Source organism: Ptychodera flava, chromosome 12, assembly GCF_041260155.1.
Source record: "Ptychodera flava strain L36383 chromosome 12, AS_Pfla_20210202, whole genome shotgun sequence".
Taxonomy (NCBI): Eukaryota; Metazoa; Hemichordata; class Enteropneusta; family Ptychoderidae; genus Ptychodera; species Ptychodera flava.
Genome location: NC_091939.1, coordinates 38,443,136 through 38,465,907, shown reverse-complemented (window position 1 = coordinate 38,465,907; position 22,772 = coordinate 38,443,136). Strand labels below are relative to the sequence as shown.

Here is a 22,772-nt window from a genome sequence, read left to right as displayed (position 1 = left end):
CATGAAGTCTTTTGACTCTTTATTACACAAATACAGGAAAATAATATGACTTGGAGTTTGAAACCTGGCAAAGAAAACTGATATCTTTATGTAGATATCAAAGACGACAATCTTACAGAGGAATCCTTGGAAGTTTCGATCCAGTTGAACACATCTTGGTATTTGAAATATAAAGTAAAATAAAGTGAATTTTCTATTTCTTTTACTAATACAACATTCTCACTAATTCACAAAATAAAAGTTAAATATCAATTCCAACATTCTGTGGAATTCTGAGTTATAAATCATGACAAAGTTTTCTGATCTTGGAACAAATTTGTTTATCGTATCATATGTTGTTTGTACAGGGGAAGTCAGTAGAGGCAATGCTATTCCACTGACAAGAATGAATACAAATTCCTGTATCTGTATATATCTTTCAGTGGAACCAAGATACAGGTAATTTCAAAGTCACAAAGCTGTATGTGCATGTTTATTTGATGAATAAGATAGATATTTTATTTACATTGACTATTACAGGTTTAAAATGCGGCTGCATTCTGTTGATTTCTTAGGAATTGAAAGTTCAACAAGCGGCTTGCACATTCAGGCAGCTTTCCCAGAAATTGTGTTCATTTCCCAAATGTCCATTCCCAATGGTATTTACAGATCCAAGTCTTTGCAATGGTCTTACATGAATGCAAATATGATATTATTGTGGTTTAAAATTTCTTGATTTTGATGCTCTTACGAAGACCCATGCAATCAACATCATCAATATCTATGGTATTGGTTTTGATTCCGATGTCTTCTTCCAGAGTGAGCTGATTACGTATTAAACCTTTCAGCTCATCCTCTGCCTGAGCCAAAGTCAAGGAAAGTCTTCCAATATGTGTCTCAATTTCTCCAACTTCCTTGATCAGGCGATATTGCACAGGGTCACGACACAGTTCAACATTAGGACGATATGTGCGCTCAGTGAGGCGTGTCTGTGCAAGTTTCATCGGCCCTTCTTTATGGTCAATACCTTTCTGTAGTTTGTCAATATTCTTTTCCATTTCAAGAATTTCCCCTTGAACCTGAAAGTTAAAAGAATGGTTAAAGTGTCAAGCATGTACATTGTAATGATATGATTATCAAAGTAGTCCCCAGGAAAAAAGTTTTATAGATTTTAGAATGGTGTGACTTTATCAAATGTTTCAGAAATGCATGTATTTTGTTATAACTCACTATATTTATAAGAAATGGAAAGCATCCCGTATTCTGTTCAGAGTTTTTGCGTAGCAATTTTGTGAAAACTCATAGACATTCCATTTAATGTCAAGCATATCAGCTTATTCTATACAAGAAAACTCAAAAGAAACACTGATATAATTGTCAAACTCACAATTTATGGATATTAAATTATTCTAAAATCAGTTTCACATTCTTCCAGCATAAAACTTGAATAATTCAAAATCAATCTGTGTTCAAGTTGGAAATTTGAGAGTTGGATTGCAATCAATATAGTTGAATAAAAACGCATTCACATATACTGGGTAGGGGTGGGCTGGAATAATGATGATTGAAATCTTAATTATTTTAGATCCCACCCCTCAATACCCTCAAACCCCACCCTCTATAAAATGTTCAAATCCCCCCCACTATTATATGACCAAACATTTACTAAGCCAAAAATATTTACGTAAGATTTTGATATATTTTTTTCAAGAATTTTACCCTTTGTATTTTTGAAAGACATAATATATTTAGCATGCCAACACAACCTGTCTATGCATACTTGTGCATTTGTATAATTAAGAACTCAATTTCACTCTGAACTATAATTCAGTCATACATAATTGTTGACAAGATGAATATTGTGTGTTTCAGCATACTGTATGGAGATAGCAAGAAACAGTACATTCATACATTGAATAGAAATATTGAAAAAAAAATTATCAACAGTTGCAGCTTCTGTCCCCTGTTACAAGGTTGTTTTTTGTAATAACAGTTCACAAATTTCCAAATAAGTCATTGAAATGCTATGAAGTGATTCCAGAATTTGTTTAATTATTATTAACATTAGAGCCATCGCATGACATAATGTTATTCATTCATTTGTTGTTATTTGAATTACCAACCAAACTATGGAATTTGAAAATGTAAAAAATAGGGAATCAAAACATTTTCAGATCCCACCCTTTACAAAGTGCAAACCGTTGCAAACACAGCGCACCCCCACCCCCCATGATTGTAGATGCAGTCTTTAATCTCCAGTATTTGAAATAGGAAACACTTACCTTTGAGAGATGATCTTCCAGTTTAGCCTTGGTGTCTTTAGTTTCAGCAATTCTCTTATCAAATGCCAGGTTAGTATCATCAACCTGCCTCTGCATATCATCAGCTGTCTGTATAATGATGGCATCAATCATGCTACGCAGGTTGATGCTTGCATTCTTCTCACGCTCAGCTTTCTCAATGTTTTTATTGGAGAATTCTTGCCAATTATCAGGAGTCACAGAACTAGAGAAAGACAACAAAACCAAATATACTGAAAAGTCAATTTCACTTTCAGAAATAAGTCTGCGGAATGAGCATGACTTTCTGGTGTCACAATTGCCATCTGCTGCATTGCACAAAACAAACCATGATCCAACAAAACTACAAGTCTGACACAGTAAACAATACATGTTACAGTTTACAGCTGGGGTAAGGATTCTGTATTGTCTTTACAAACAAAGTTGAAAACCCAAAACTCCTAACTCCTTCTTAAGTATTTCCATGCAGGTACAAGATATTTTCCAGTTCACAGATGATCTGTCACCTAAACAGTTTGATTGATGTGTAAATGAGTATTTTCCATCCAGTGTTCCATTTTTAGCCCAGCCCATACACTGGATACAGTGAAAGGCCGTTCACCTGTTCTGCGCAGATATTTTTCCCATCCAAAGTTTTCCCATCCATTAATGGATGATGCAGCTATTGGAAGTCCACTTTTCATAGCCACCTATTAACAACAGTTTGCATTCCTGTCTGTTTGAAAACATTTTGAACACCCTCACTGGCAATAAGCAATAATGGACAGTGGAATTGAAAACAAAAAATGCTTTCCCATTCATTTTCTCAAAAAGAATTGGTTCCTATACAAGAAAGTTAGTGATGACAGGATTAAAAATACTTATAAAGGAAAATACTGATAACGGATGTGCATTAGCTTGTCTGAAACTTAAGTTGCAATACTAAAATGAAAAAATACCGTCAAGGACAGTGTGCTCACATACGGTTTGAATTGGTCCTTCCAGAAATATTTAAACCAGTACCAGGAAAAACAAGAATGACAAAAGCAAATGTCTCCAACTTAGGTACTGGAGGTCATCTTTAGGAACATGCATATCAACTTCTATAGCAATGGGACAAGCAGATCCTAAATACATAAGCAAATGTCAACAACAAAAAATAGACAGAGAAGGTTTGATAAAAAGAAAAAGGTGGGAGTGGGTAAAAAAATGTCCAAGGGATCTGGTAATGCTACCTCATCAATCTTCTAGACCCTACCCCTTCTGAATATCAAATGTTCCATCCCTTGGTATTACATAACGCTAGATGACAGGAAATGTATTTACAACCTTGGGAGTTTTTAATTAATGCATGAGTGTTATCATTCTAATGTAAACAGCACTTAAGTTAGTAACAGATAGTGCAATGCCTTCCACAACATCTGGAATTATCCTGGATCCAAATTTCTCATCAGTTCTTGTATGTCTTACATAGAAAAGTTGCAAAAATTGGTCCGCAATGAAAAAATTCACCTCAGCTTTGTTTTCTGGATCAAATTTTCCTACAAATTGATACCAAATATGACAAAATTATGTTCACAGCCTTGAACCTGTCTCAAAACATATCCTCAGGGTTGGTGTAGGTCATTTAAGGTCACAAACTGAGAAAATTACTGAAAATATATAAATTTGGGGGTTTCCAACACTTTGAGCAGAAAATTTATCTAATAACATCCCTTGGGACTTTATACCAAATTACAAAGCTATCAAACAAGTAATTTTGAGAACAAGTTTTCTTGACCAAAAATGACAACATTGTCTTAAAAATACAAATTTGTATATTTCAGGACAATTTCCACATATCTAACTATTGTCATCTCTGTACGTCTATGTACCAAATATAAAAGCTGTCTGTCCAGGGGTTTTAAAAAGAAAATACTGTTTAAGATTTGTTGACCAAAAATGACAAAATTGCTCCAAAATAGTAATTTTCCCAATTTTGTCATAATTTCAACAAATAAGAAGAGTAACACCCTCGCAAAGATCCAACCCAAATTTGAGAGCGATTGGGCTGGCGGTTTCTGAGAAGAAGAATTTTTACTGAAAATGAGAAAAATCACCAAAAAATTCAGCAAAAATACAAAATTAAGGATATCTTCACAATATTCATAAAACTGTATTAGGTTCACCTAAGATACTTGCACACAAATTTTCAAAGCAATCAAAACAGTTTTTCTAGAGTTATTAATTCTTGACCATTTTCACATTTTGTATGCTCATTTGCATAATTTTGGCAACGCAGACTTCATTTGAACAAAATCCCATCTATAGCCCAGGATGCATCCACACACCAAATAACAAGCTGAAATGTGCTGCGGTTTGCGTGTTTTTGATGTTGACGACATACTGTCCGTACGTACATACATACATACATACATACATACATACATACATACATACATACATACATACATACATACATACATACATACATACATACATACATACAGACGCCATCGACTTCAGCTATACGATAAACTCACATTGGTATAACCAAATGTGAGCTAAAAATGTAATACCCAAATCACAGTCACTTTCAGCATAAATGAAATGATGAAATATGTAAATACTAAATGCTAATCAGATAGTTCAGTTTCCAGATGTATTGCAATTGCTAAAAATATTGCTTTTGACTCATTGCTATCTTTAAATTTAAAGATGGCTCAAACTTACATGTCTGTTTTCCTAAATATCCAGTTGCCTTTTGAAATTCTGCACTGACAATATTACTGTTTCAGCTGTTCTTTCTAGTTTTTGACATGTCATTCTTTCTAGTTTTTGAAACAATATACAGGTATGGTGTACTGTCACTGTGACAGACTGATGCCTTTCACACCTTACAGTCTATATTTGTTTTATTCATCTTGCTTGAAGCAAATTCAACAGAACTTGCAAATAAATTCCATAACCTTGATAAGTAATACAGACATGTATGAATGTATCTGTCAAATTTACGCTGAGTTTTGGCATCTTTGGCTTGAAAATTTGTCATTTCTTTACATTAGCTCCACTGTTACAATCACCAATGACTTGATTGGTGATAGGAACATATATATACAGAGATACCAAATGCTAAATGACTTACTTTGCTTCAATTTTAGCAGATCCTTCACTGTAATGGATTCCTGGCGTCTGATCCTTGAGTTCAGCACATGCTTCATCGATATCCTTGGCGCTGAACTTATCTTTTAGGTCTTTCTCTAGGTAGTATTTAGCAGATTTGTTCCTACGGATTTGTTCAATGGTCTGGTCTAATGTTTTCTGTAACAGTGCCATAACACCTTGGATTGTTTCTACTTCTTTAAGGAGATTCTTCTGGACATCATCGTGGACTAAATCGATGGCTTTTCTTCCCTCCCTGTGTGATGATTAAGGGTAGATGTATGCATTAATTTTTTTACTCCATTAAATCAGATGAGTTACATGTAGGTCAGATCAAACAAAGCATCATAAACCTAAATCCTACTCACCTATTGACCAGACATTGTTGAGCAATAGCTAGTGGTTCTCTGCAAGCTTCAAGGGCATTTTCCAATCTTGTCTTGTATGCTATCAGAGTATCATTTTCTTTGGCGATATCATCAAGTTTATGATCCAACTCATCTTTCCAGAAGTTAATGTCATCAATCCTTTGCTCTGACAAAAAAGAAAAAAATACATTTGAGTTTAATCCAAGGTTTAAAAAGTAATGCAATATCAAACAACATGGTTTTTACAACACACACCATACTTCACTTCTGAGAAATGACAATATCAGTTGCCTAACGGTTTGAAAAATGATAATAATGGTTTGTGCACCATTTGTCAGGTAACATGGTAGACTCTTCAACTGACAAATCTTGGCTAGTTTCTTGCCATAAAAACCTTGCCAGTACCCCATAAGGACAATCCTATCTGTAATTCATGGAAGTTACATGAACTTCCCTAAATTGTATGGACTAGCTGCAATACAAAACAGACATATTAATATACTTACCAAATTTCTTTTGTACATCACGTTGTGTTTTTCTAGTTTGTTTTTCAGTTTCATCGAGGAGCCGATCACTCTCTGCTTTCAGTCGTTCAGCACTGGCTCTCTGTTTCTCAGCATTGTCATACTTTGAGTGATTTGACAAAACCCATTCTTGTCTCGAGAACCTGGGTGGCGCTGCAATCAACTTGGCCATTGTGGGTTCCTTGCGATGCACTCTGTTAACTGAATTGATACAGAATTAGAGAACGATATTTCAGAAAATAGTAGGCATACTCTTGAAACACGGAAGACTATAATAATTCACAAAAATAATTCATTGCGTCTGCCTATAAAATTGAAACAGCGGTGTCTATATGAATATGTCAATAGCCAAAAACATTTGTACTGTATGAACAACTTGTCAATGGTCGAATAGACAAGCCCTTGTGTTTACCCTCAAAATTCGGTCATCGGACGTTCTGTGCGAACAAACAGTTCTAATTATTCTCAACGTTTCAAATATCATCGCCAACTATGAAGAAAACATCCCAAAATATTGTCGTCCTGCAAATATGTTTCAGTGTCAACATGCAGGCACCATTGCTCGACAGCTCATTTTGATTCGGAATCGGAGCGACTTCAGTTCGACATGTGTGTCCCACTGTGACAGAAAGAGTTCGGAATGCGATTTATCGCAGTCTGAGACGCTGTAATGTCAACTTCACTTTCATACTAATCGTATTTCTACCTACCTCTTACTTTCAAAGTCGTATGAAGACGAAAACGTAGAAGGCAATGAGAAGGGCTGTAGTCTATCGCTACTATGGGAATTTTGCAAGCAGAGTGTTTGTAAAGGAACAAACCATTGGCGGCGTTTACATAGCAACACTGGCACAAACAAAAACATCGAAAAGGGGTGGGAGTCTTGATTAGCAAGAAGAACATAAAATATTTGTTAAAACTCTCTAGTCACCCTGAATCGATTTTAAATGCAGTATTGAAATGATAGATTTTGATATGTTAAAGAGAAATCTTATTAAACTCGAGAGCCTACATATCTGGAGCTGTAGGGTCCTATCCCTGCCAAAAAATAGTATGGTCGAGTGTCGAACGTTGCTAGGGGCCACCAGCCACCAAATCGATTGGTGGTTTCCTTTCACGTGACTTGCAAATAATTTTTCGCTGAGTTCTCGAATGGATCGAGGTCTCGCGATACTATTCAAATTTGACCTATTTGTCACCTTTGAGTTGAAGTCGCGGCCGTCGAGTTTGGTTGATTTTTACGTGTACACAGTCTCGGGCTCGCGATACTCAACATCGTCGTCCAGGTCAAGCAGCCTTGTTAATTTTTGTATTGTCGTCACAAACCCCCCAAAAGTATTATGGCAGCTAAACCATTACCAAATGAATCTGTGCCGTTCAGAGACCCCTTCGGTAAGCCGCGATCGGTGGCAGCCGCCGCGGCCGGAGCAACCCCTCCAACTCATCCGTTGAAAGGGATTCTCGCAGGTAGGTGTGTGCGTTTGTGCACGATTTATCAAATAAAGCTTCTCATAAATTGTGACTGCAAGTTTTCATCTGTTACTAGTTTATCGGTCAGTTTTGCTATCGCATAAATCTTGGTTCATATTGTGTTCTATACCGAAAGGCGTGGCCGCCTATATGTGCATCGTTTGGCCCTATGGAGTTGCGGAGTTGGCAGACAGCAAAACTCGTCTGCCACAGCACACTGCCGACTGACTTCGGCACGTCAGTGGAAATTTCCGTTTTGTTTACCCCAAAATTTAAAATTGTCATCGTCAAACTCGGAAAACCCCTTGAGCGTATCGTTGTCCCTTATGTTATTTTTATTCTATTCACTTTTGACAAGATCTTGTTGTGCAAAATCTAATATTTTGGTACATAAACGTCAATACGAGCAGTCGAAAAAAGGAATGACCTTCCGATACTGACCTCCCTCTATTATAATGACGCAACACACTTGTCACCATTGGATAGTGCTGGAGGTGTGGTGATAATACAGCAATCCCATTGGTTTTCGCTGAGTGTGGCCATATACTGTGTTGGCGCAGGAAGAAAACAGGATTTAGCAGTAACAAATTAAAACGGTGTTTGAATTGCCATTTTCCAGTTCAATCTATCGACATTTCCCAGTTTTCTTTAGGCCATACCTGCATTGTTAGCCACAGAGCTGTCGATCCAGATTATTAGGATTATCATTGAATAAACACGATCGGCCGATAAACATGGAACTGCCACGTGTGACAGGTCAGACTCCAAGAGAACGGGTTTGTTTACGAGATCAGCCGACGACCCTGGATCATTCGTTAGTGTTAGAACACAACGCCAATTGGCAATTCTGACTCTGTATTGCTACCCACGAGTATTCCTATACATTGAATTGAAGAGTTGATCAAAGGGCACACCTTAGAAGTTTGCATGCCGAAACTTCATGATCGGAAATATAATTCTTCCCTCTGTTTCTCACAAGAGATGCATGACCCGGGTGCATGACAGTCTCATCACGGTCCCTCCATAAAGGACATAATGTACAAATTGCAATGTTTATACCTCCATGGTCTAACATGTTATATACTCGATGGCCTAACATGATATTAGACCATGGAGGTATAAACATTGCAATTTGTACATCATGTCCTTTATGGAGGGACCGTGATTGATGCATCTCTTGTTAGAATGTGAACTAAACCATGAAAATAAATGACACAAAAGGCCAGTCAAGTCGATGGCATTCACAAACTACCATACAATGTCCAACTACCTGCAGCTTCTCTGAAGGTTTCAGCACCCTGAAAATACTGGTAGAGGAGACTCTCTGAAGAGGTCAGATCAAAATCTACGATGAATCTTTGTGTTGTGTTGGCATTTAATGATGTTATGATAAATTGTAAATGGCCGGTGAAACAATGTAAGCATGGTATTATGAATAGTTATGTGAGGTAGCACTATATGAAACCCAATGCAAGGGATGAGGATCAAATAACAATGTCATCTTGACATCTGATAATATGTCTGCTGTCAGCGTTACACTGCCAGATCATCCAAGAATAATATGGCTGCAGAATACTCACAAACTACAATAAATGCTAATGAAAGTCTTTGAATATTAGGATAGCTTCTGTAAAAGCAATATACTAATCAAGCAGAGAATGAGATTGCATAGTCATAATCAAGGGAAGTACACATAATCAATGTGAAAATTTCTTGTCAAGATAATTTCTAGATGAAAATTTTGATGTTCAAGTTGTGACACAAAGAATAGCCAGTACTACCTGCAACTGAAAACAGACAAAAGCAGTAATCACTTCAGTGATTGGGCTGAAATGTACTTGCACCCATCATTTGTTTTGAAAAGATATACAGGTGGGTATCCCTCAATACCATTGCAAGTAGTAGGATTTCTGTGGAGTACGCTGTTCAAGCATTTCTAACAAATTCACAGGATAATCCTCCGCTTCTGACTTTCAAGAACCATCATAGTCTTGGCATGTCGCCAACCAAGTTTATCATTGTTTATAATATAAAACAGACTTCAGAGTGACATTATTGTGTAGTGAAAATGTAGGTACACCAAAAGGACGTTTAACAGTTCCACTCACTGGTATACTGTTTGGTTGACCCAAATTGTTTTCAAGTCAATGCTTTGTGGCCACTTTTGAAGGCCATTGGGTCAAAAGGTTACCCATTTGTTTTGCCATATTCAACAGGATGTACCGGTCATTGTTGTCGTGAATCTGAAGTGAAGTATTTGTGCTGCAAATGAACAAACCAATAAGCGTGCCATTTCTGTTCAGGATATAAAATAAATTTCAGGATATACTACAGGATGTGTTATGTTTTTCATTAATTTACCGGGTAACATCAGTTACAGACAGTTTTCATAAAGCCTTTTTATCATTGCTGTTGGAAATGAAAACAATCAAATCCTGACAAATACTGTGTGTGCCCTTGTCTGCTGGGAACAATGGCTAAAAACTCTTTCCATTGCCATAAAATGTTCATTAAAACGGAAATGGAAACTAGTTCAGCTTGGTATCATAACCTGGTCCATTACATATTTTGTTGAGTTTAGTCTTTATAGTGGTTTGAATAAACTCGGAAAGTAATTTTCTGGACAAAATATGATTTGTCAACACAGATAATAGAGCGTAAATCTGCAAGGTTAAAATTTTGATATCATACTTACTGAATGGATTGAGATAGTTTTCCTTGATACTTGTGGAATATACAATATACACTTGTGTACTAAGGTAGAAAATATAGATATTTAAGTTGCAAATGGAAGACCGTGTTCTCCTCACATTGGAAAAAACAGGAATGATCAATTTACATAACAATGCATGAGTTGTATATAGATTTGTCATGAAAATGATAAATATTCCCAAGTATCAAGGAAAACTACGTAAATCCATTCAATAAGTGTATAAATAAAACATTTCTCAAAATTGCTAGGGTGAGAATCTCTACAGTTCATTACATTAATCCAGATACGGTACCATCTTTTTGCATCTACAGAATCTGTGTTCATAACTAGAAATGTATTAAAATTCAGAGTTAGTTGTTCAAAATTCAACCTCTCGATTTATGGAAACAATACCAGCCCATTTTGTGATTGTGTTCAGGAATTCATTAATCCTTTTTCTACCAGGCACCATAGATAAACCATAGAAATAAATGCAACTTGGGAGAAAGAGGATTAAAAAAATTGCAAGCAAATCGAAAATTTCAGTCACACGTGAAATGTAACTTGCATGTAAGGGCAGCTAAGTCACATTTGAGGTCAGTCTCATTGTTTCTTTGAAAACTGTCAACCTTAATGAATGTCATTTCATGTCAATGGAGATTTTCTTTGTATGGACTCTAGTCAATAGAAATACCTTGAAATGAGTTGAGCATCAACAATGATCTAGTTGATTTTATTTGTAAGATACAAGTATGTTTCAAACACTACAATCAGACAGACTGGCTTGTTAGATATCTTAGAGGACAAACGAAATGATTCAGACAAAAGAAGTAATAAACCATAGACCCTGAGTGTCTATGATTAAACACATGGCAGCATCTGTCAAAAATTTACATGAAAATTAGGTAGCATCCTACCAGTACCGTTGCTATTAGTTAAATCACATATGAAAGGTTATTATCTATTGGTGTCTGCATGTTTTTGTTGTTTGTTATTCATTATTCACATTTATGCATATTTATATCAAATATATAGGGTGGTTTGTTTTAAATCAGACAGTTACCTTCATAAGGCAAAAATTATTCATTGCTCTGCCTTTACGTTTACCAAACTTTATTCAGCTCATAAAATACATGTACATAAAGTACTTTCTCTCCCTGTGTTATAATCCAGAGATGTTCCAATAGGTAAAACATCTGCAGTATACAAAACTAATTTACAATCTATAATGTGATGTAGATTTCGTAATTTTGAATTATTCAAATTATTAAAAGACAGTACAAAAGAAAACAAATTTTCCATCACATACATGTATCTATTAATAGAAATACACACAGTAGTAATTTGTTGGGTATATATGTGCAACACACATGATATAAAATCTATGACATATGGGCATAATCATTTTGGCAGACTTGCAGTAAATCCTGCCAAGGTGACATGGTGTTCAGCTTTTACACAAACTATTTAGCAAAACACCAAAACATACTGGTGTAACAATACGCCTTCACACAAAAAGTTCATTTGAATGTCATTGTGACATTAAAATGACACAAGCATAATCAATGTAAAATCCTAGAGAAATCAGTGGCAAATGATGACATATCTTCACTTTTTGATTTACAGGTGGAATAGCTGGTGGTTTAGAAGTATGTATAACATATCCTACAGAATATGTGAAAACACAGTTACAATTGGATGAAAGATCAGCTAAGCCTATGTACAGAGGTCCAGTGGATTGTATAAAGTACACATGGAAACATCATGGCTACTTTGGTTTTTATAGAGGACTTAGTGTACTTGTATATGGCTCTGTACCAAAAGCAGCCGTCAGGTGGGTTATGTTCATACAGTCTTTAGCTGTATTTCCTTTTTCATTCAAAGTCTCATTTTGTCTTGAGTTGACTTTATGGAATGCTTTACGAATGGTGTTAGGAAGGCAATAATACATGTAGTGTGAGTACAGTATTGTTACATGAATATTACAAAAAACTGTTGAGTATGAATGGCCTGGACTACTGTACCAATATCCTTCCACGTATTCTGCAGTTAGTTCATGAAAAATTCATGACGGGGTATCAAAGGGTCCATTTAGTAACATTTTCATACATCACACAACTTTTTCTTATGATAGACAATAATGCCAGTATGTTGTGATGAATTGTAATAGCATGTGCAATTAACTATACACTGGGCAACTGTCAAAGACAGGCATATCAACAACAATTATAGATTTAATACTTGAATAGAGAATGGCCAAATCTGTATTCCCTTATTTTAGATGATAGAGGAACCATGATGATATATTGTATGAATGTCAGTAACATAAACTTTCTCATTCAACAACTTTCATCCTGTATGGTGAACAGCAAAACCAGTGCCAATTCAGAAGAAAAAGACAGCATTATAAATTAGCTTTGAAATTTTGATTTATACCATAGGAGTAAACCGTGAATAAATTGTTTTGCTCTGTGCAGCATTGAAACATGGTAACAAGATTATAAACATACCATTGCTGTATTAATCTATACATTTATGAGTCAAATGGTTATCACGCAGCAAATTGATCTTTTCTACCAAATAGAACTTTGTGCCAAGTGTCATCTGACCAAATTATATTCATCTCCAAACATTTGAGAAACAACTAAGGATAGCTTTTATAATTTTACTACCACAAAAAAACAAATATGATTTTTAAACTGGTAATGGGCATTGAACTGGTGACGTATCTTAAAACATAGACCTTGTAGAGAATAGCCAGGTTTGCAAATGTTACCAGAGTTTCAATGATATTCAGTATGGTTATTGTGAAAAGTACCCCTTTGGGAAATTTAGGGTTAAAATAAATGTGCTGGATGGAAACATGGGTTGGTTTACTATACTTGTACTTTGAGAGTACAAGCTTTAATTCTTTCATGTACACATGAATCAATCAGCTTAAATTTGATGAAATAGCATGGCCTTTGACACATACTAAATACGGTTGACCTCAGTGCAATACATTCAGGTCCTCCACTTATTGACAGTGGAGATTCCATGAATCTGATTGGAAGTTTATTTGAAACATAGCAATATAGAATTACTGACAATCAGTGTAAAATTTGAATAAGTGCGTCAGCACTGATTAATGGTTTGATAATCAATTTAATGTAAGTCAGCATGTGGGGCCACATTTTGTACGACCGCAGAATACGGTAATGATTGCTGAAATCAGAATTGGTTTGATTCAGACTGTATATTTCTCTTTTCAATAGAATTAGACATTATGAGGTAATCAATTAGAATTGTATTAGCCAAAATATAAAGTAGTCAGATTGAGGAGATTAATGTGAATAGCAAACTTGACTCTCTTAAATTGAAAATTTCCTCTGATTTGAATGAGTTTTCCTTTTTTGATAATTCATAGTTAAGGTTGAATGCCGTTTATTTTCACTTTGAATGTTTTCCTACAGACATGTAATCCAACCTGACATGTTTACAAATGCAATTCAATTTGCAGTCATTTTCACCTCTCCAAAATTCACTTCAAAATAACCACTTTTCCTCTTCCCCCTAGTCCAACACAAAACACACTGATGTCATTTTTACGTCCATTTATTTTGAAGTAATCCTGTGCATTTTTTACTGTCACCAATATTCCATGCAAGCGATATAAAAGAGCAACCCATTGTCAAAATGAACAGTGTACATGTAACATACTCATCACAGACTGGCTATATACTTTACTTTATTAGCTTTGCATCAATCACGATGTGAAAGGATATTCCTTCACTCAAACTCTTTTGGTTATTCCCTCTTAAAGGTTGATGAATTCATGATTGGTGATTTTGCTGAATATTGGAGTTTTTGAAATGACAAATTCCTTTCCAAAAAGTTTCTATAATTATCTGTCATAGTTCTGATAGATGTATTTTAAATATTAGGAGATATACCTCAAAAAGGATGTCTGGTGGTAAGAGGGTAGCCTAAATGAGGTTTGAGGTTAATGTCTTACATAAAATATTTGATGCTTCTGATAGCACCAGGGTTGGTGCCATGGTAGCTTGTGATATTCCCAAACAGACATACTAATTGAAAACAGACCTTGGTGTCATTTTCTGGTTGCTAGAAACTTTAGATTTTTCAGTCTTGGGTTTACACTTTGGTCATTTGAATATACAGTAAGCGTATACGGCCAGCGTTGAATAACAGCAGGCTGAGACACACAGCTATAGTTTAGAAATCATGGAGAAGGCCTTGCATACTGGTACTACAGCAAAGAATTCTGACTGACAGAAAATGAAATTCTATCACATCAGTCAGCTGTGGAGGGTGAAATGGACTCTACCTGTCCTCCTAAACCTTCAACTTACTTATTCATGCACTCTTCTCAATATTCTTTGGAAAAATTGGAGTATTGCACACAGAAATGAATGTATACATACATAGATGTACGCATGCATGTTTCACCCAGATCACTATTCCTTTTAGAAGTTAGGCGTATTTAAGGGTTATTTTGCCAATTGTATTTGTCAATAATGCTGAGAACACAAGTCTAATAAAAGTGTGTATCTATTTGCCATTAGATTTGGTGCAAATGAGTTCCTCAAGAATCAGTGGAGGGAAAGACATGGTGGAAAACTCAGCAAAGTTGGCAGTGTCTTTTGTGGTCTAGGGGCTGGTGTATCAGAAGCTATCTTAGCTGTAACACCAATGGAAACCATCAAGGTCAAGTTCATCAATGATCAAACAGCCACGAATCCAAGATTCAAAGGATTTTTCCATGGAGTGAGACTCATCGTCAGGGAACAGGGTAAATTACTCTCCAAGTATCTAGTTTAACAAACTAGGAGAATTGAGTTAATCCTCTGATCCATCATCTGCTATGGTAAATATCACAAAGGTATTTTGCAGTCTTCATCAGAGAATATTTTATGTAAATAAGCAAATACAATAACATCTCCCTCTGCTCAGCAGCAGTTATTAAAAACAATGATAAAATGTTGAATGTAATATTTAGTTATTTGCACCAGTAAGTCTGGCTTTACTGCACTTTTTAAATTGTAATGCAGTAAACTGATATTACATTGTATTTTAAAATAGTTGCCAATGTTTGTAGTGTATCTGACATTGCGTTGTCATTTGACAGGTTTACATGGCATTTATCAGGGGCTTACCGCTACTGTACTTAAACAAGGCAGTAATCAAGCAATTCGTTTCCTGGTGATGGACACTGCGAGGGCGTACTACAGACAGAAATACAACATACCTGAACACAAAGCACTTAACCCAGTAGTGACTGGGTTGATGGGTGGTTTTGCGGGTGCATGTTCAGTGTTTGGTAACACACCTATTGATGTCGTCAAAACAAGAATGCAAGTAAGTACCGGTATCATTATTATACATCTACCATCAAGAACAATAGAATTTTGTGTGCGCTAAAAAAATGTACGAAACATCCGTTCCGTAACACGTACAGTTTCCAGGCGCCCCATCCCCTGCAGCTGTATCTGTGTGTTCACTGTTTAAATGTTTCAAGGGACCCATTGGATGAGTGCTAGAACATGTCTCGCGCGCGCTCGCCTCCGTATGTATGTGTGCAGTGTACACACACTATCCAGAACTTGCAGAAGCACGTCTGAAATAGCATTCCACACTTGTGCTATAAATGGGAAGAAAATTGTTAACGTTGCACGAAAGCGGTCACTACTTTAACAATTTGATGCCCTGGTCATAAATATAAGATGTACTGTACCAGTATAAGGTTATCACCAAAATACCACAAAAGGATGCACTCGGACATTGGCGCCATGCATCGCCCTCTGCCTTACGTCAGGCTATACGCTGCGCCAGTGTCCTCGTGCATCCTTTGTGGTATTTCAATAATAACCTCATAAATAATCTTCTTATGCCATTAGTCATCTTAGGACTGTGCTAATTCTGCCTGAAAGAATTCTTGACAATTTTTGCCTACTGTTTGTTATTTTCATTATCTACTTTATCTACTGCATGTTCACTGATATTTGTCACAAGTTGGTGTAATCCCTGAGCAATATGACAAAACACCCACATATACCACACAGATCATCATAAGGAAACTCCATATAATTCTGATTGCATGCAGTCTCCAAAATCAATGTCAAGTAAAGTACTATTGTCTTTTACATCGAAACGTACCGTCATTTTTGTATTAAACTGTGAGTTGAGCAGTCAATGACCTCAAGATGATGTCACTGAAATTCATCCCATGATTTATAAGAAACTTATTCACATCAACATTGATCATTCATTCATAGGGTCTTGAAGCCCATAAGTACAAGAATACCTGGGACTGCATTGTCAAGATTGCAAAATATGAAGGACCAAAAGCGTGAGTGTTAATCTCTTTAATCTACTTCATATTTTACTATCATATGTAATTTAAATCTACTTCCAGAATTGATTGTCATGAAAGCTTAGGTCAGAGCTATGCATTTGATAAGTGGCAACTGTTACATGAATAAAGAGCACAGTGCATTTACATGATAAAATAGAACTCGTAATGATTCAGTGAATCACAAACATTGAACACAAGGTAAAAAGTGAAAGTTTGGATCAAAATCCTGCCAACCTATTGTGATTGATTTTCACTCTTTGGACTCTTTGGAGTACTATAAAGCTAGGGAAGACAATTATGGTTTAAACAGATTGACTCACGGAATTATAATATTGGCATAGAAGGAAAACCATTGATATAATTAAAATTGTGTGTATATCTACCAATTGGGTGTGTAAAAAACCATATTCTTTCAAATCTGTGAAATAATACACATATTTCTTTTAGTTGCATCATATCACTTTCTGTATCTTCTAAATTGATGAAGTTGGACCGTGGAAATTGTTTTGCCATTATATATATGAGATATTTATCCCAAGTCTCATATACATTACTGGTTGAATTCATTTGGACATACATTGCAAATCCTGTGTGACTGAAAATAGAGTACAAGAGCTGATAACAAGTCTGAGTTTGTTCCATTAGTTGTTGATTGCATCTGTCTTGACCAAAACAACACAAAAACAATAGACAAACTAGATTAAATTAGTTGCCCTGCAGTTTTATCTGACAAATTGTTTTGTTTCTCCATTCCATCGTAAATGTTTTATTATTAAATCAAAACACACTACTTGTTACTTGGCAGATTTTACAAAGGAACAGTACCAAGACTTACCAGAGTGTGTTTAGATGTGGCTTTGGTCTTTATACTCTATGATCAAGTACTGACAGCAATCAATTATGTTCAGAAGAAAGTCAAAGGATAAACTGAAATAACATCTCCTTCAATCAAGATATTGCAGAGTTTAGTTTTTATGGAAAGATAGATTCCACCCACTTATCTTGTTCAGCAGATGAATTCCAATTCAAGGTCAAAACTTAATTGGTTTCAATTTAATCCAATATGCTCTTTACCAAATTAGTATTAGCAGTCAACCTACACATTTAAGCCTTTCTCTAAATTCATTACCATGTCAGCTTGTTTTATCCTGGCCTCATTGTTGATATAGGGAAGAAATGACAATCGCAACATCTAGATTTATTGTCTGAGTAATTGGGAAAAGTAAAATGCTAATTTACCAGTACAGAGATTATCTTATATAATTATTGCTATGCTACCAGAACTTCCTTGTGTAATGATGTGAAGACAAGACACTGAAGATTCTTTCTGTTCTGCTATCAGCAAATTAAGCCCAAACTTGCATCAAGTTATAGATTATAAATTCAATGTGTGAGCTTTTAATATGAACTGCATATTCAGTTTGCCTTCAGATTTTTTAAATATAAAAGGTCATGACTTGGCTGTCAGTATTATATCTGTGTGATTTTCCTAATGAATTTAACATTTAAATGAATACAAAGTCATAATGTAAATTGACAGGTGTAATGACTTTCATACACAAATGAATTTTGCAAATTTTGAATTTACAAAGCGGCAAAGTTTCAAAAGAGCACCCATGATTTCGGCTTCTATTTCCATTATGTAGTGAATTTATGTAGCCTTACTCCGAGGCAGTTCTGTGAGTCCCTAATTGTCGTGTTTGGTGAATTTTCTCATGTCCTCATGGTTCAGTCTTGTTTTCAAAATAACCAGATGCCAATAAGCATATAGAAACAAGAGATTGACTGTTAATTCTCTACCGAAATACTGTGTCCTTTCTGTCATATAGTTTAGTTCAGTTACAACTTTATTGAGTAGTGCTATTAACATATGGAAAAATATCAGTGCTGAACTAAGTAATCCTGACAAGGTAAATAGTAATTTGTGGTGAAAATCAAACCATGCCAATAAAATACCTCTACAACTGTTAAGGTGCTGAAAGCACTTTAAAAAATCTAGCAAATGTTTTAGACTCTGTGCAATACACAAAGACTTTTTAAGTCCATGGTTACTTCAAACATAGATCCTAGTAACTTTGTGGGATCTGTATGCTTCAAACTGGCAAATCTGAATGCCTGTGTTTACTGTTGATACTTTGAAGACTGTGTTTCATAGAAAGTAAGATATTGATATTGCAATCAACAGAAGAACTTGCACAAGCAGGATTTGGTTTTTTGTTGCCCTCTGCACGGGATGTTAATTTTTACAACTACTGAACTTGTAAGAAAATCTGACATCGTGTGGTGTACTGTATGTGTTGTGCACCTCCATGGCTCACACCAAAGCTGCATCACTAACACCAAAAGCTGTGTCTTACACAGGCAATATTTTTCTACAAGGGAATATTGCTGCCTATACACAGCAGATATTTATGTAAAACAAACTTGGATTGTTTTTTATGCAGTTGAATTTATTTTTTCTTCAGAAAGATGTCACAAATTTCATAATTTACAGGATAAAAAAGTGCTCTGATGAGACCTGTAATATTACAGATTCAGTACTCAAACTTCAGAGTTGAAGAATTTTGACTGTTTTAATACAGAGTTATTTTTGAACTCCACTCAGATGCAGTGATGAATTCTGAAAAAGAAACCTTCTAGTATTAACCTGTTCACCCCTATTCCTTGTAGACTGGCCCATAATTACCATTGATAACAATGGGTTTGGGCCAAACCATGGTGGTGAAAGGGTCAAAGTCAAAGTCCAAATGTCTCTGTTGTGTTGACAAACAACTCAACAAGGTAACCTCCCCTCTAATCAATTCTTGCTTTACCATTTGATAAATATTATTTTTCTAATGGTATGGACCACGTAATATATTTTTATCTAAAATATATGTATTGGATTCATCAGACAAATTCACTCACAAAGTCTGAAATAGAGATTATACAATTGATAATATTTTGAATACTTGTAGACCTCAGACAAGTGGCTGACATACTACACACAAAGTGTATTCAACTTCATTGTAGACAGCAGACACATTTCAATCCTAGCGCTGATTTTTCCTCTCTTGTGTGACTTTAAGCTTTGTCTCCTGAGTTTGAATAACTTTATTCAAGCATTAGACAACTCCTCCAACGTTTTTGTGATAACTGTACAGTTATCTGACATTTTTGAAGCATAAATTTCTTTTGCCCACATCTAGTTTGGGAATTTTAAACTCTGCTCAATATTTCTTTGGTGGTTTCTTTTATTTGCACAATTATGTAAATATGAGGGGCGTTCACTTTATGAGAGGAATTTTTTGAATTTTAAATTTGTGATTAAAATGTTGATTTATTTGAAATTTACTTTTTATTTGGAATCAAAGCAATAAAATAAACAGGATTATCCTGTTGTAAAATGAAATCAGTATACCAGGTTTGTAGTATATGGCTGATATAATATGGAATTAAAATGTATCATTTTCACTCATGATTTTCATGCCCGTTTGTAAAGTTTATCATTTAAGTTTCGTTGTTCTGAAAAGAATTATTAAACTTTATAGAAATGAAAACTTCCTGTTTAGATTTGTACATGTGATGTAACTTTTTCAGTCTAGTTTCTCTATATTTCCAGTACCATATATTTCCAAAAGATACCATAAGATTTTCTTTTAGCATTGTCAATAATGTGAAATAATGTAGTAGCTAGTATCCCACATTGTTTACAACAACCTTCTCATGGACCAAATTGGACCATAAGTAACAAACTATACATGTTTAAACCCAAAACAAGGACATAGATTTCCAGTGGTAGTGCAATTATCTTGAAATAATGACCAAGTACAACACAGTTTTGCATGTAAGTTGTGTTGTGAAGAAGACTGTGTTTCTATTCTGAATATCTCACATCATCAGTCTTCCACAGACCAGAAGAATTCAAAGTTTGTCTATTTATCACTTTTGAAATTCTTGTTTAGTATTGTAAAGTGCTACCTCTATTCCCTTAGATGGTCCAAAGGAAAGGACTGTTTATTTTCTCCCCTTCTGAAATATATTTCAATGCAACTTTTATCAATATGGACTGTGGGTGTATTTCAAAATGGCAGAAAGTTGTTTTTTCTTTTCAAAATGTAATCATAATGAGATTAGACTGAATTCTTGGGAGTGTTGCAGGTTCATATTTTCTTTGTAACATGAAGTCTACCAATGGCTATCCAATGGCAATTTACCATTGAGTATGTAGTGTGGTTCTAGCAAAACATCAAATCTTGGGAGTGTGGTAGTTGTCAAGAGTGTAAGTCTTTGTAAACTGTTAAATGTTTTAATGTGAAATAAATCAGGTGAATGTGTGAAGGAAATGTCTTCTGTTCTCATCTTTGTTTGCTGGAGTGTTTTTTGATAAACTAATATCAGTATATTTGAAGAGATCTGTATGTAGAGAAATCAACACCAAACATTACCATGTTAACAAGACTCTGATATCAATCATTTAATTTTTTTCCACATGATTTGTTTTAAGGTTGTATGTGCCTCGAAAGTGAAAGCCTTAAACCTTTGCTCAAACTTTCCTGAATAAAACTCGACCATTCTCTAACCATATCAACAATAAAAATCGGCAGTCATCGGGCAAAGTTTGGAACAAGTGAAACAAATTACTCAACATTTTGTGATATTTGAAATTCAAAGTGACCACCATTCCTGTGTTAACTCTATGGGGAAAATTCAATTTTTGATTTTGAAAAACTATGAAGGTGAAAGTTTTTCTTTCTCAAAGAGCTTCAAAATGAATCCCCACAAGTGGTAAATCAGGAAAGGATTATAGAAATTTGAGTCCAATCATCTGTCCCTGAGGCGCGTTCTACCTTAACCCTTTGAACCCGGCTCAGACAGACATGTCCGATGACGTCACAGAGTACCAGGGGGTCAGGGTGCAAAGGGTTAAAGCATTGATTTCAGGGACAAATACTTGTGAAAGGCAACATGTAGGTAGTATTTTTTATAACTATGATCTCTGACTGACAGAAATTTGAAATTTGTTATGATGTAACATACCATCACAGAATGATAGAAGTATCATGTGCAAGGATAATTGAGCTACCTTGAATGTTTTCAACTTGGGAATAAATAAGACATGCAATGTTCTTCAGACTTGTATTATGCCAAGGAGATCATGCCATAGCAGTACAAACAAACCCATATGTACTTATGTGTATGGAAATGTGTTTCTACAAGCATTTGTGCATTTGGTTTTATTTGTACAGGGGTCCATTTGAATTCCAAGTTCTTAGCCATCAGAAATATACAATTGTATTGATGTTGGTTTTCTGAGAAGCTGAAATTTTTAAGAAATCTTTTCCTTTCCCCCAAAATGTTGATTTATGTCCACTTTCATCAACATGTCATGTGTACCTTAATCATAATTTTTCCTTGCTGTCAATGCCATCCATTGATCAATGATAACCAATCATAGAACTGCCACAACAGGTGCTCACTCTAGGACCACTGACTATATAGCAAATGGTGATATAGTAGTTCTATGATAGCCAATCATAGAACTGCCACAACAGGTGCTCACTCTAGGACCATTGACTATATAGCAAATGGTGATATAGTAGTTCTATGATAGCCAATCATAGAACTGCCACAACAGGTGCTCACTCTAGGACCACTGACTATATAGCAAATGGTGATATAGTAGTTCTATGATAGCCAATCATAGAACTGCCACAACAGGTGCTCACTCTAGGACCACTGACTATACAGCAAATGGTGATATAGTAGTTCTATGATAGCCAATCATAGAACTGCCACAACAGGTGCTCACTCTAGGACCACTGACTATATAGCAAATGGTGATATAGTAGTTCTATGATAGCCAATCATAGAACTGCCACAACAGGTGCTCACTCTAGGACCACTGACTATATAGCAAATGGTGATATAGTAGTTCTATGATAGCCAATCATAGAACTGCCACAACAGGTGCTCACTCTAGGA

General features: G+C 35.4%; 2 protein-coding genes across 2 annotated transcripts; one reads left to right on the top strand and one right to left on the bottom strand.

The window, feature by feature from the left end:
- Nucleotides 1-2: 2 nt before the first annotated feature.
- Nucleotides 3-7,158, bottom strand: LOC139145817 (tektin-1-like). The gene is made up of 6 exons (XM_070717214.1): nucleotides 7,002-7,158; nucleotides 6,274-6,492; nucleotides 5,768-5,933; nucleotides 5,383-5,655; nucleotides 2,262-2,484; nucleotides 3-1,058 (listed from the first exon to the last, which is right to left on the bottom strand). The coding sequence occupies exons 2-6, from the start codon at nucleotides 6,461-6,463 to the stop codon at nucleotides 702-704; spliced, it is 1,209 nt and encodes a 402-aa protein (XP_070573315.1). The 5' UTR covers nucleotides 6,464-6,492; nucleotides 7,002-7,158; the 3' UTR covers nucleotides 3-701.
- A 264-nt stretch (nucleotides 7,159-7,422) lies between these two features.
- On the top strand, nucleotides 7,423-21,133 carry LOC139145818 (tricarboxylate transport protein B, mitochondrial-like). Its single transcript, XM_070717215.1, has 6 exons — nucleotides 7,423-7,758; nucleotides 12,080-12,287; nucleotides 15,019-15,245; nucleotides 15,582-15,811; nucleotides 16,729-16,802; nucleotides 17,614-21,133. The coding sequence occupies exons 1-6, from the start codon at nucleotides 7,632-7,634 to the stop codon at nucleotides 17,732-17,734; spliced, it is 987 nt and encodes a 328-aa protein (XP_070573316.1). The 5' UTR covers nucleotides 7,423-7,631; the 3' UTR covers nucleotides 17,735-21,133.
- Nucleotides 21,134-22,772: the final 1,639 nt, after the last annotated feature.

Excerpts from the sequence above, each read along its gene's own strand:
- LOC139145818 (XM_070717215.1), top strand. The coding sequence starts at position 7,632 with ATGGCAGCTAAACCATTACCAAATGAATCTGTGCCGTTCAGAGACCCC. Across the intron at positions 15,246-15,581 it reads ACTCATCGTCAGGGAACAGG|GTTTACATGGCATTTATCAG; the intron begins GTAAATTACTCT and ends GTCATTTGACAG. Across the intron at positions 16,803-17,613 it reads AAATATGAAGGACCAAAAGC|ATTTTACAAAGGAACAGTAC; the intron begins GTGAGTGTTAAT and ends GTTACTTGGCAG.
- LOC139145817 (XM_070717214.1), bottom strand. The coding sequence starts at position 6,463 with ATGGCCAAGTTGATTGCAGCGCCACCCAGGTTCTCGAGACAAGAATGG. Across the intron at positions 5,934-6,273 it reads TGATGTACAAAAGAAATTTG|AGCAAAGGATTGATGACATT; the intron begins GTAAGTATATTA and ends CTTTTTTGTCAG. Across the intron at positions 2,485-5,382 it reads TCTGCTAAAATTGAAGCAAA|TTCTGTGACTCCTGATAATT; the intron begins GTAAGTCATTTA and ends GTCTTTCTCTAG.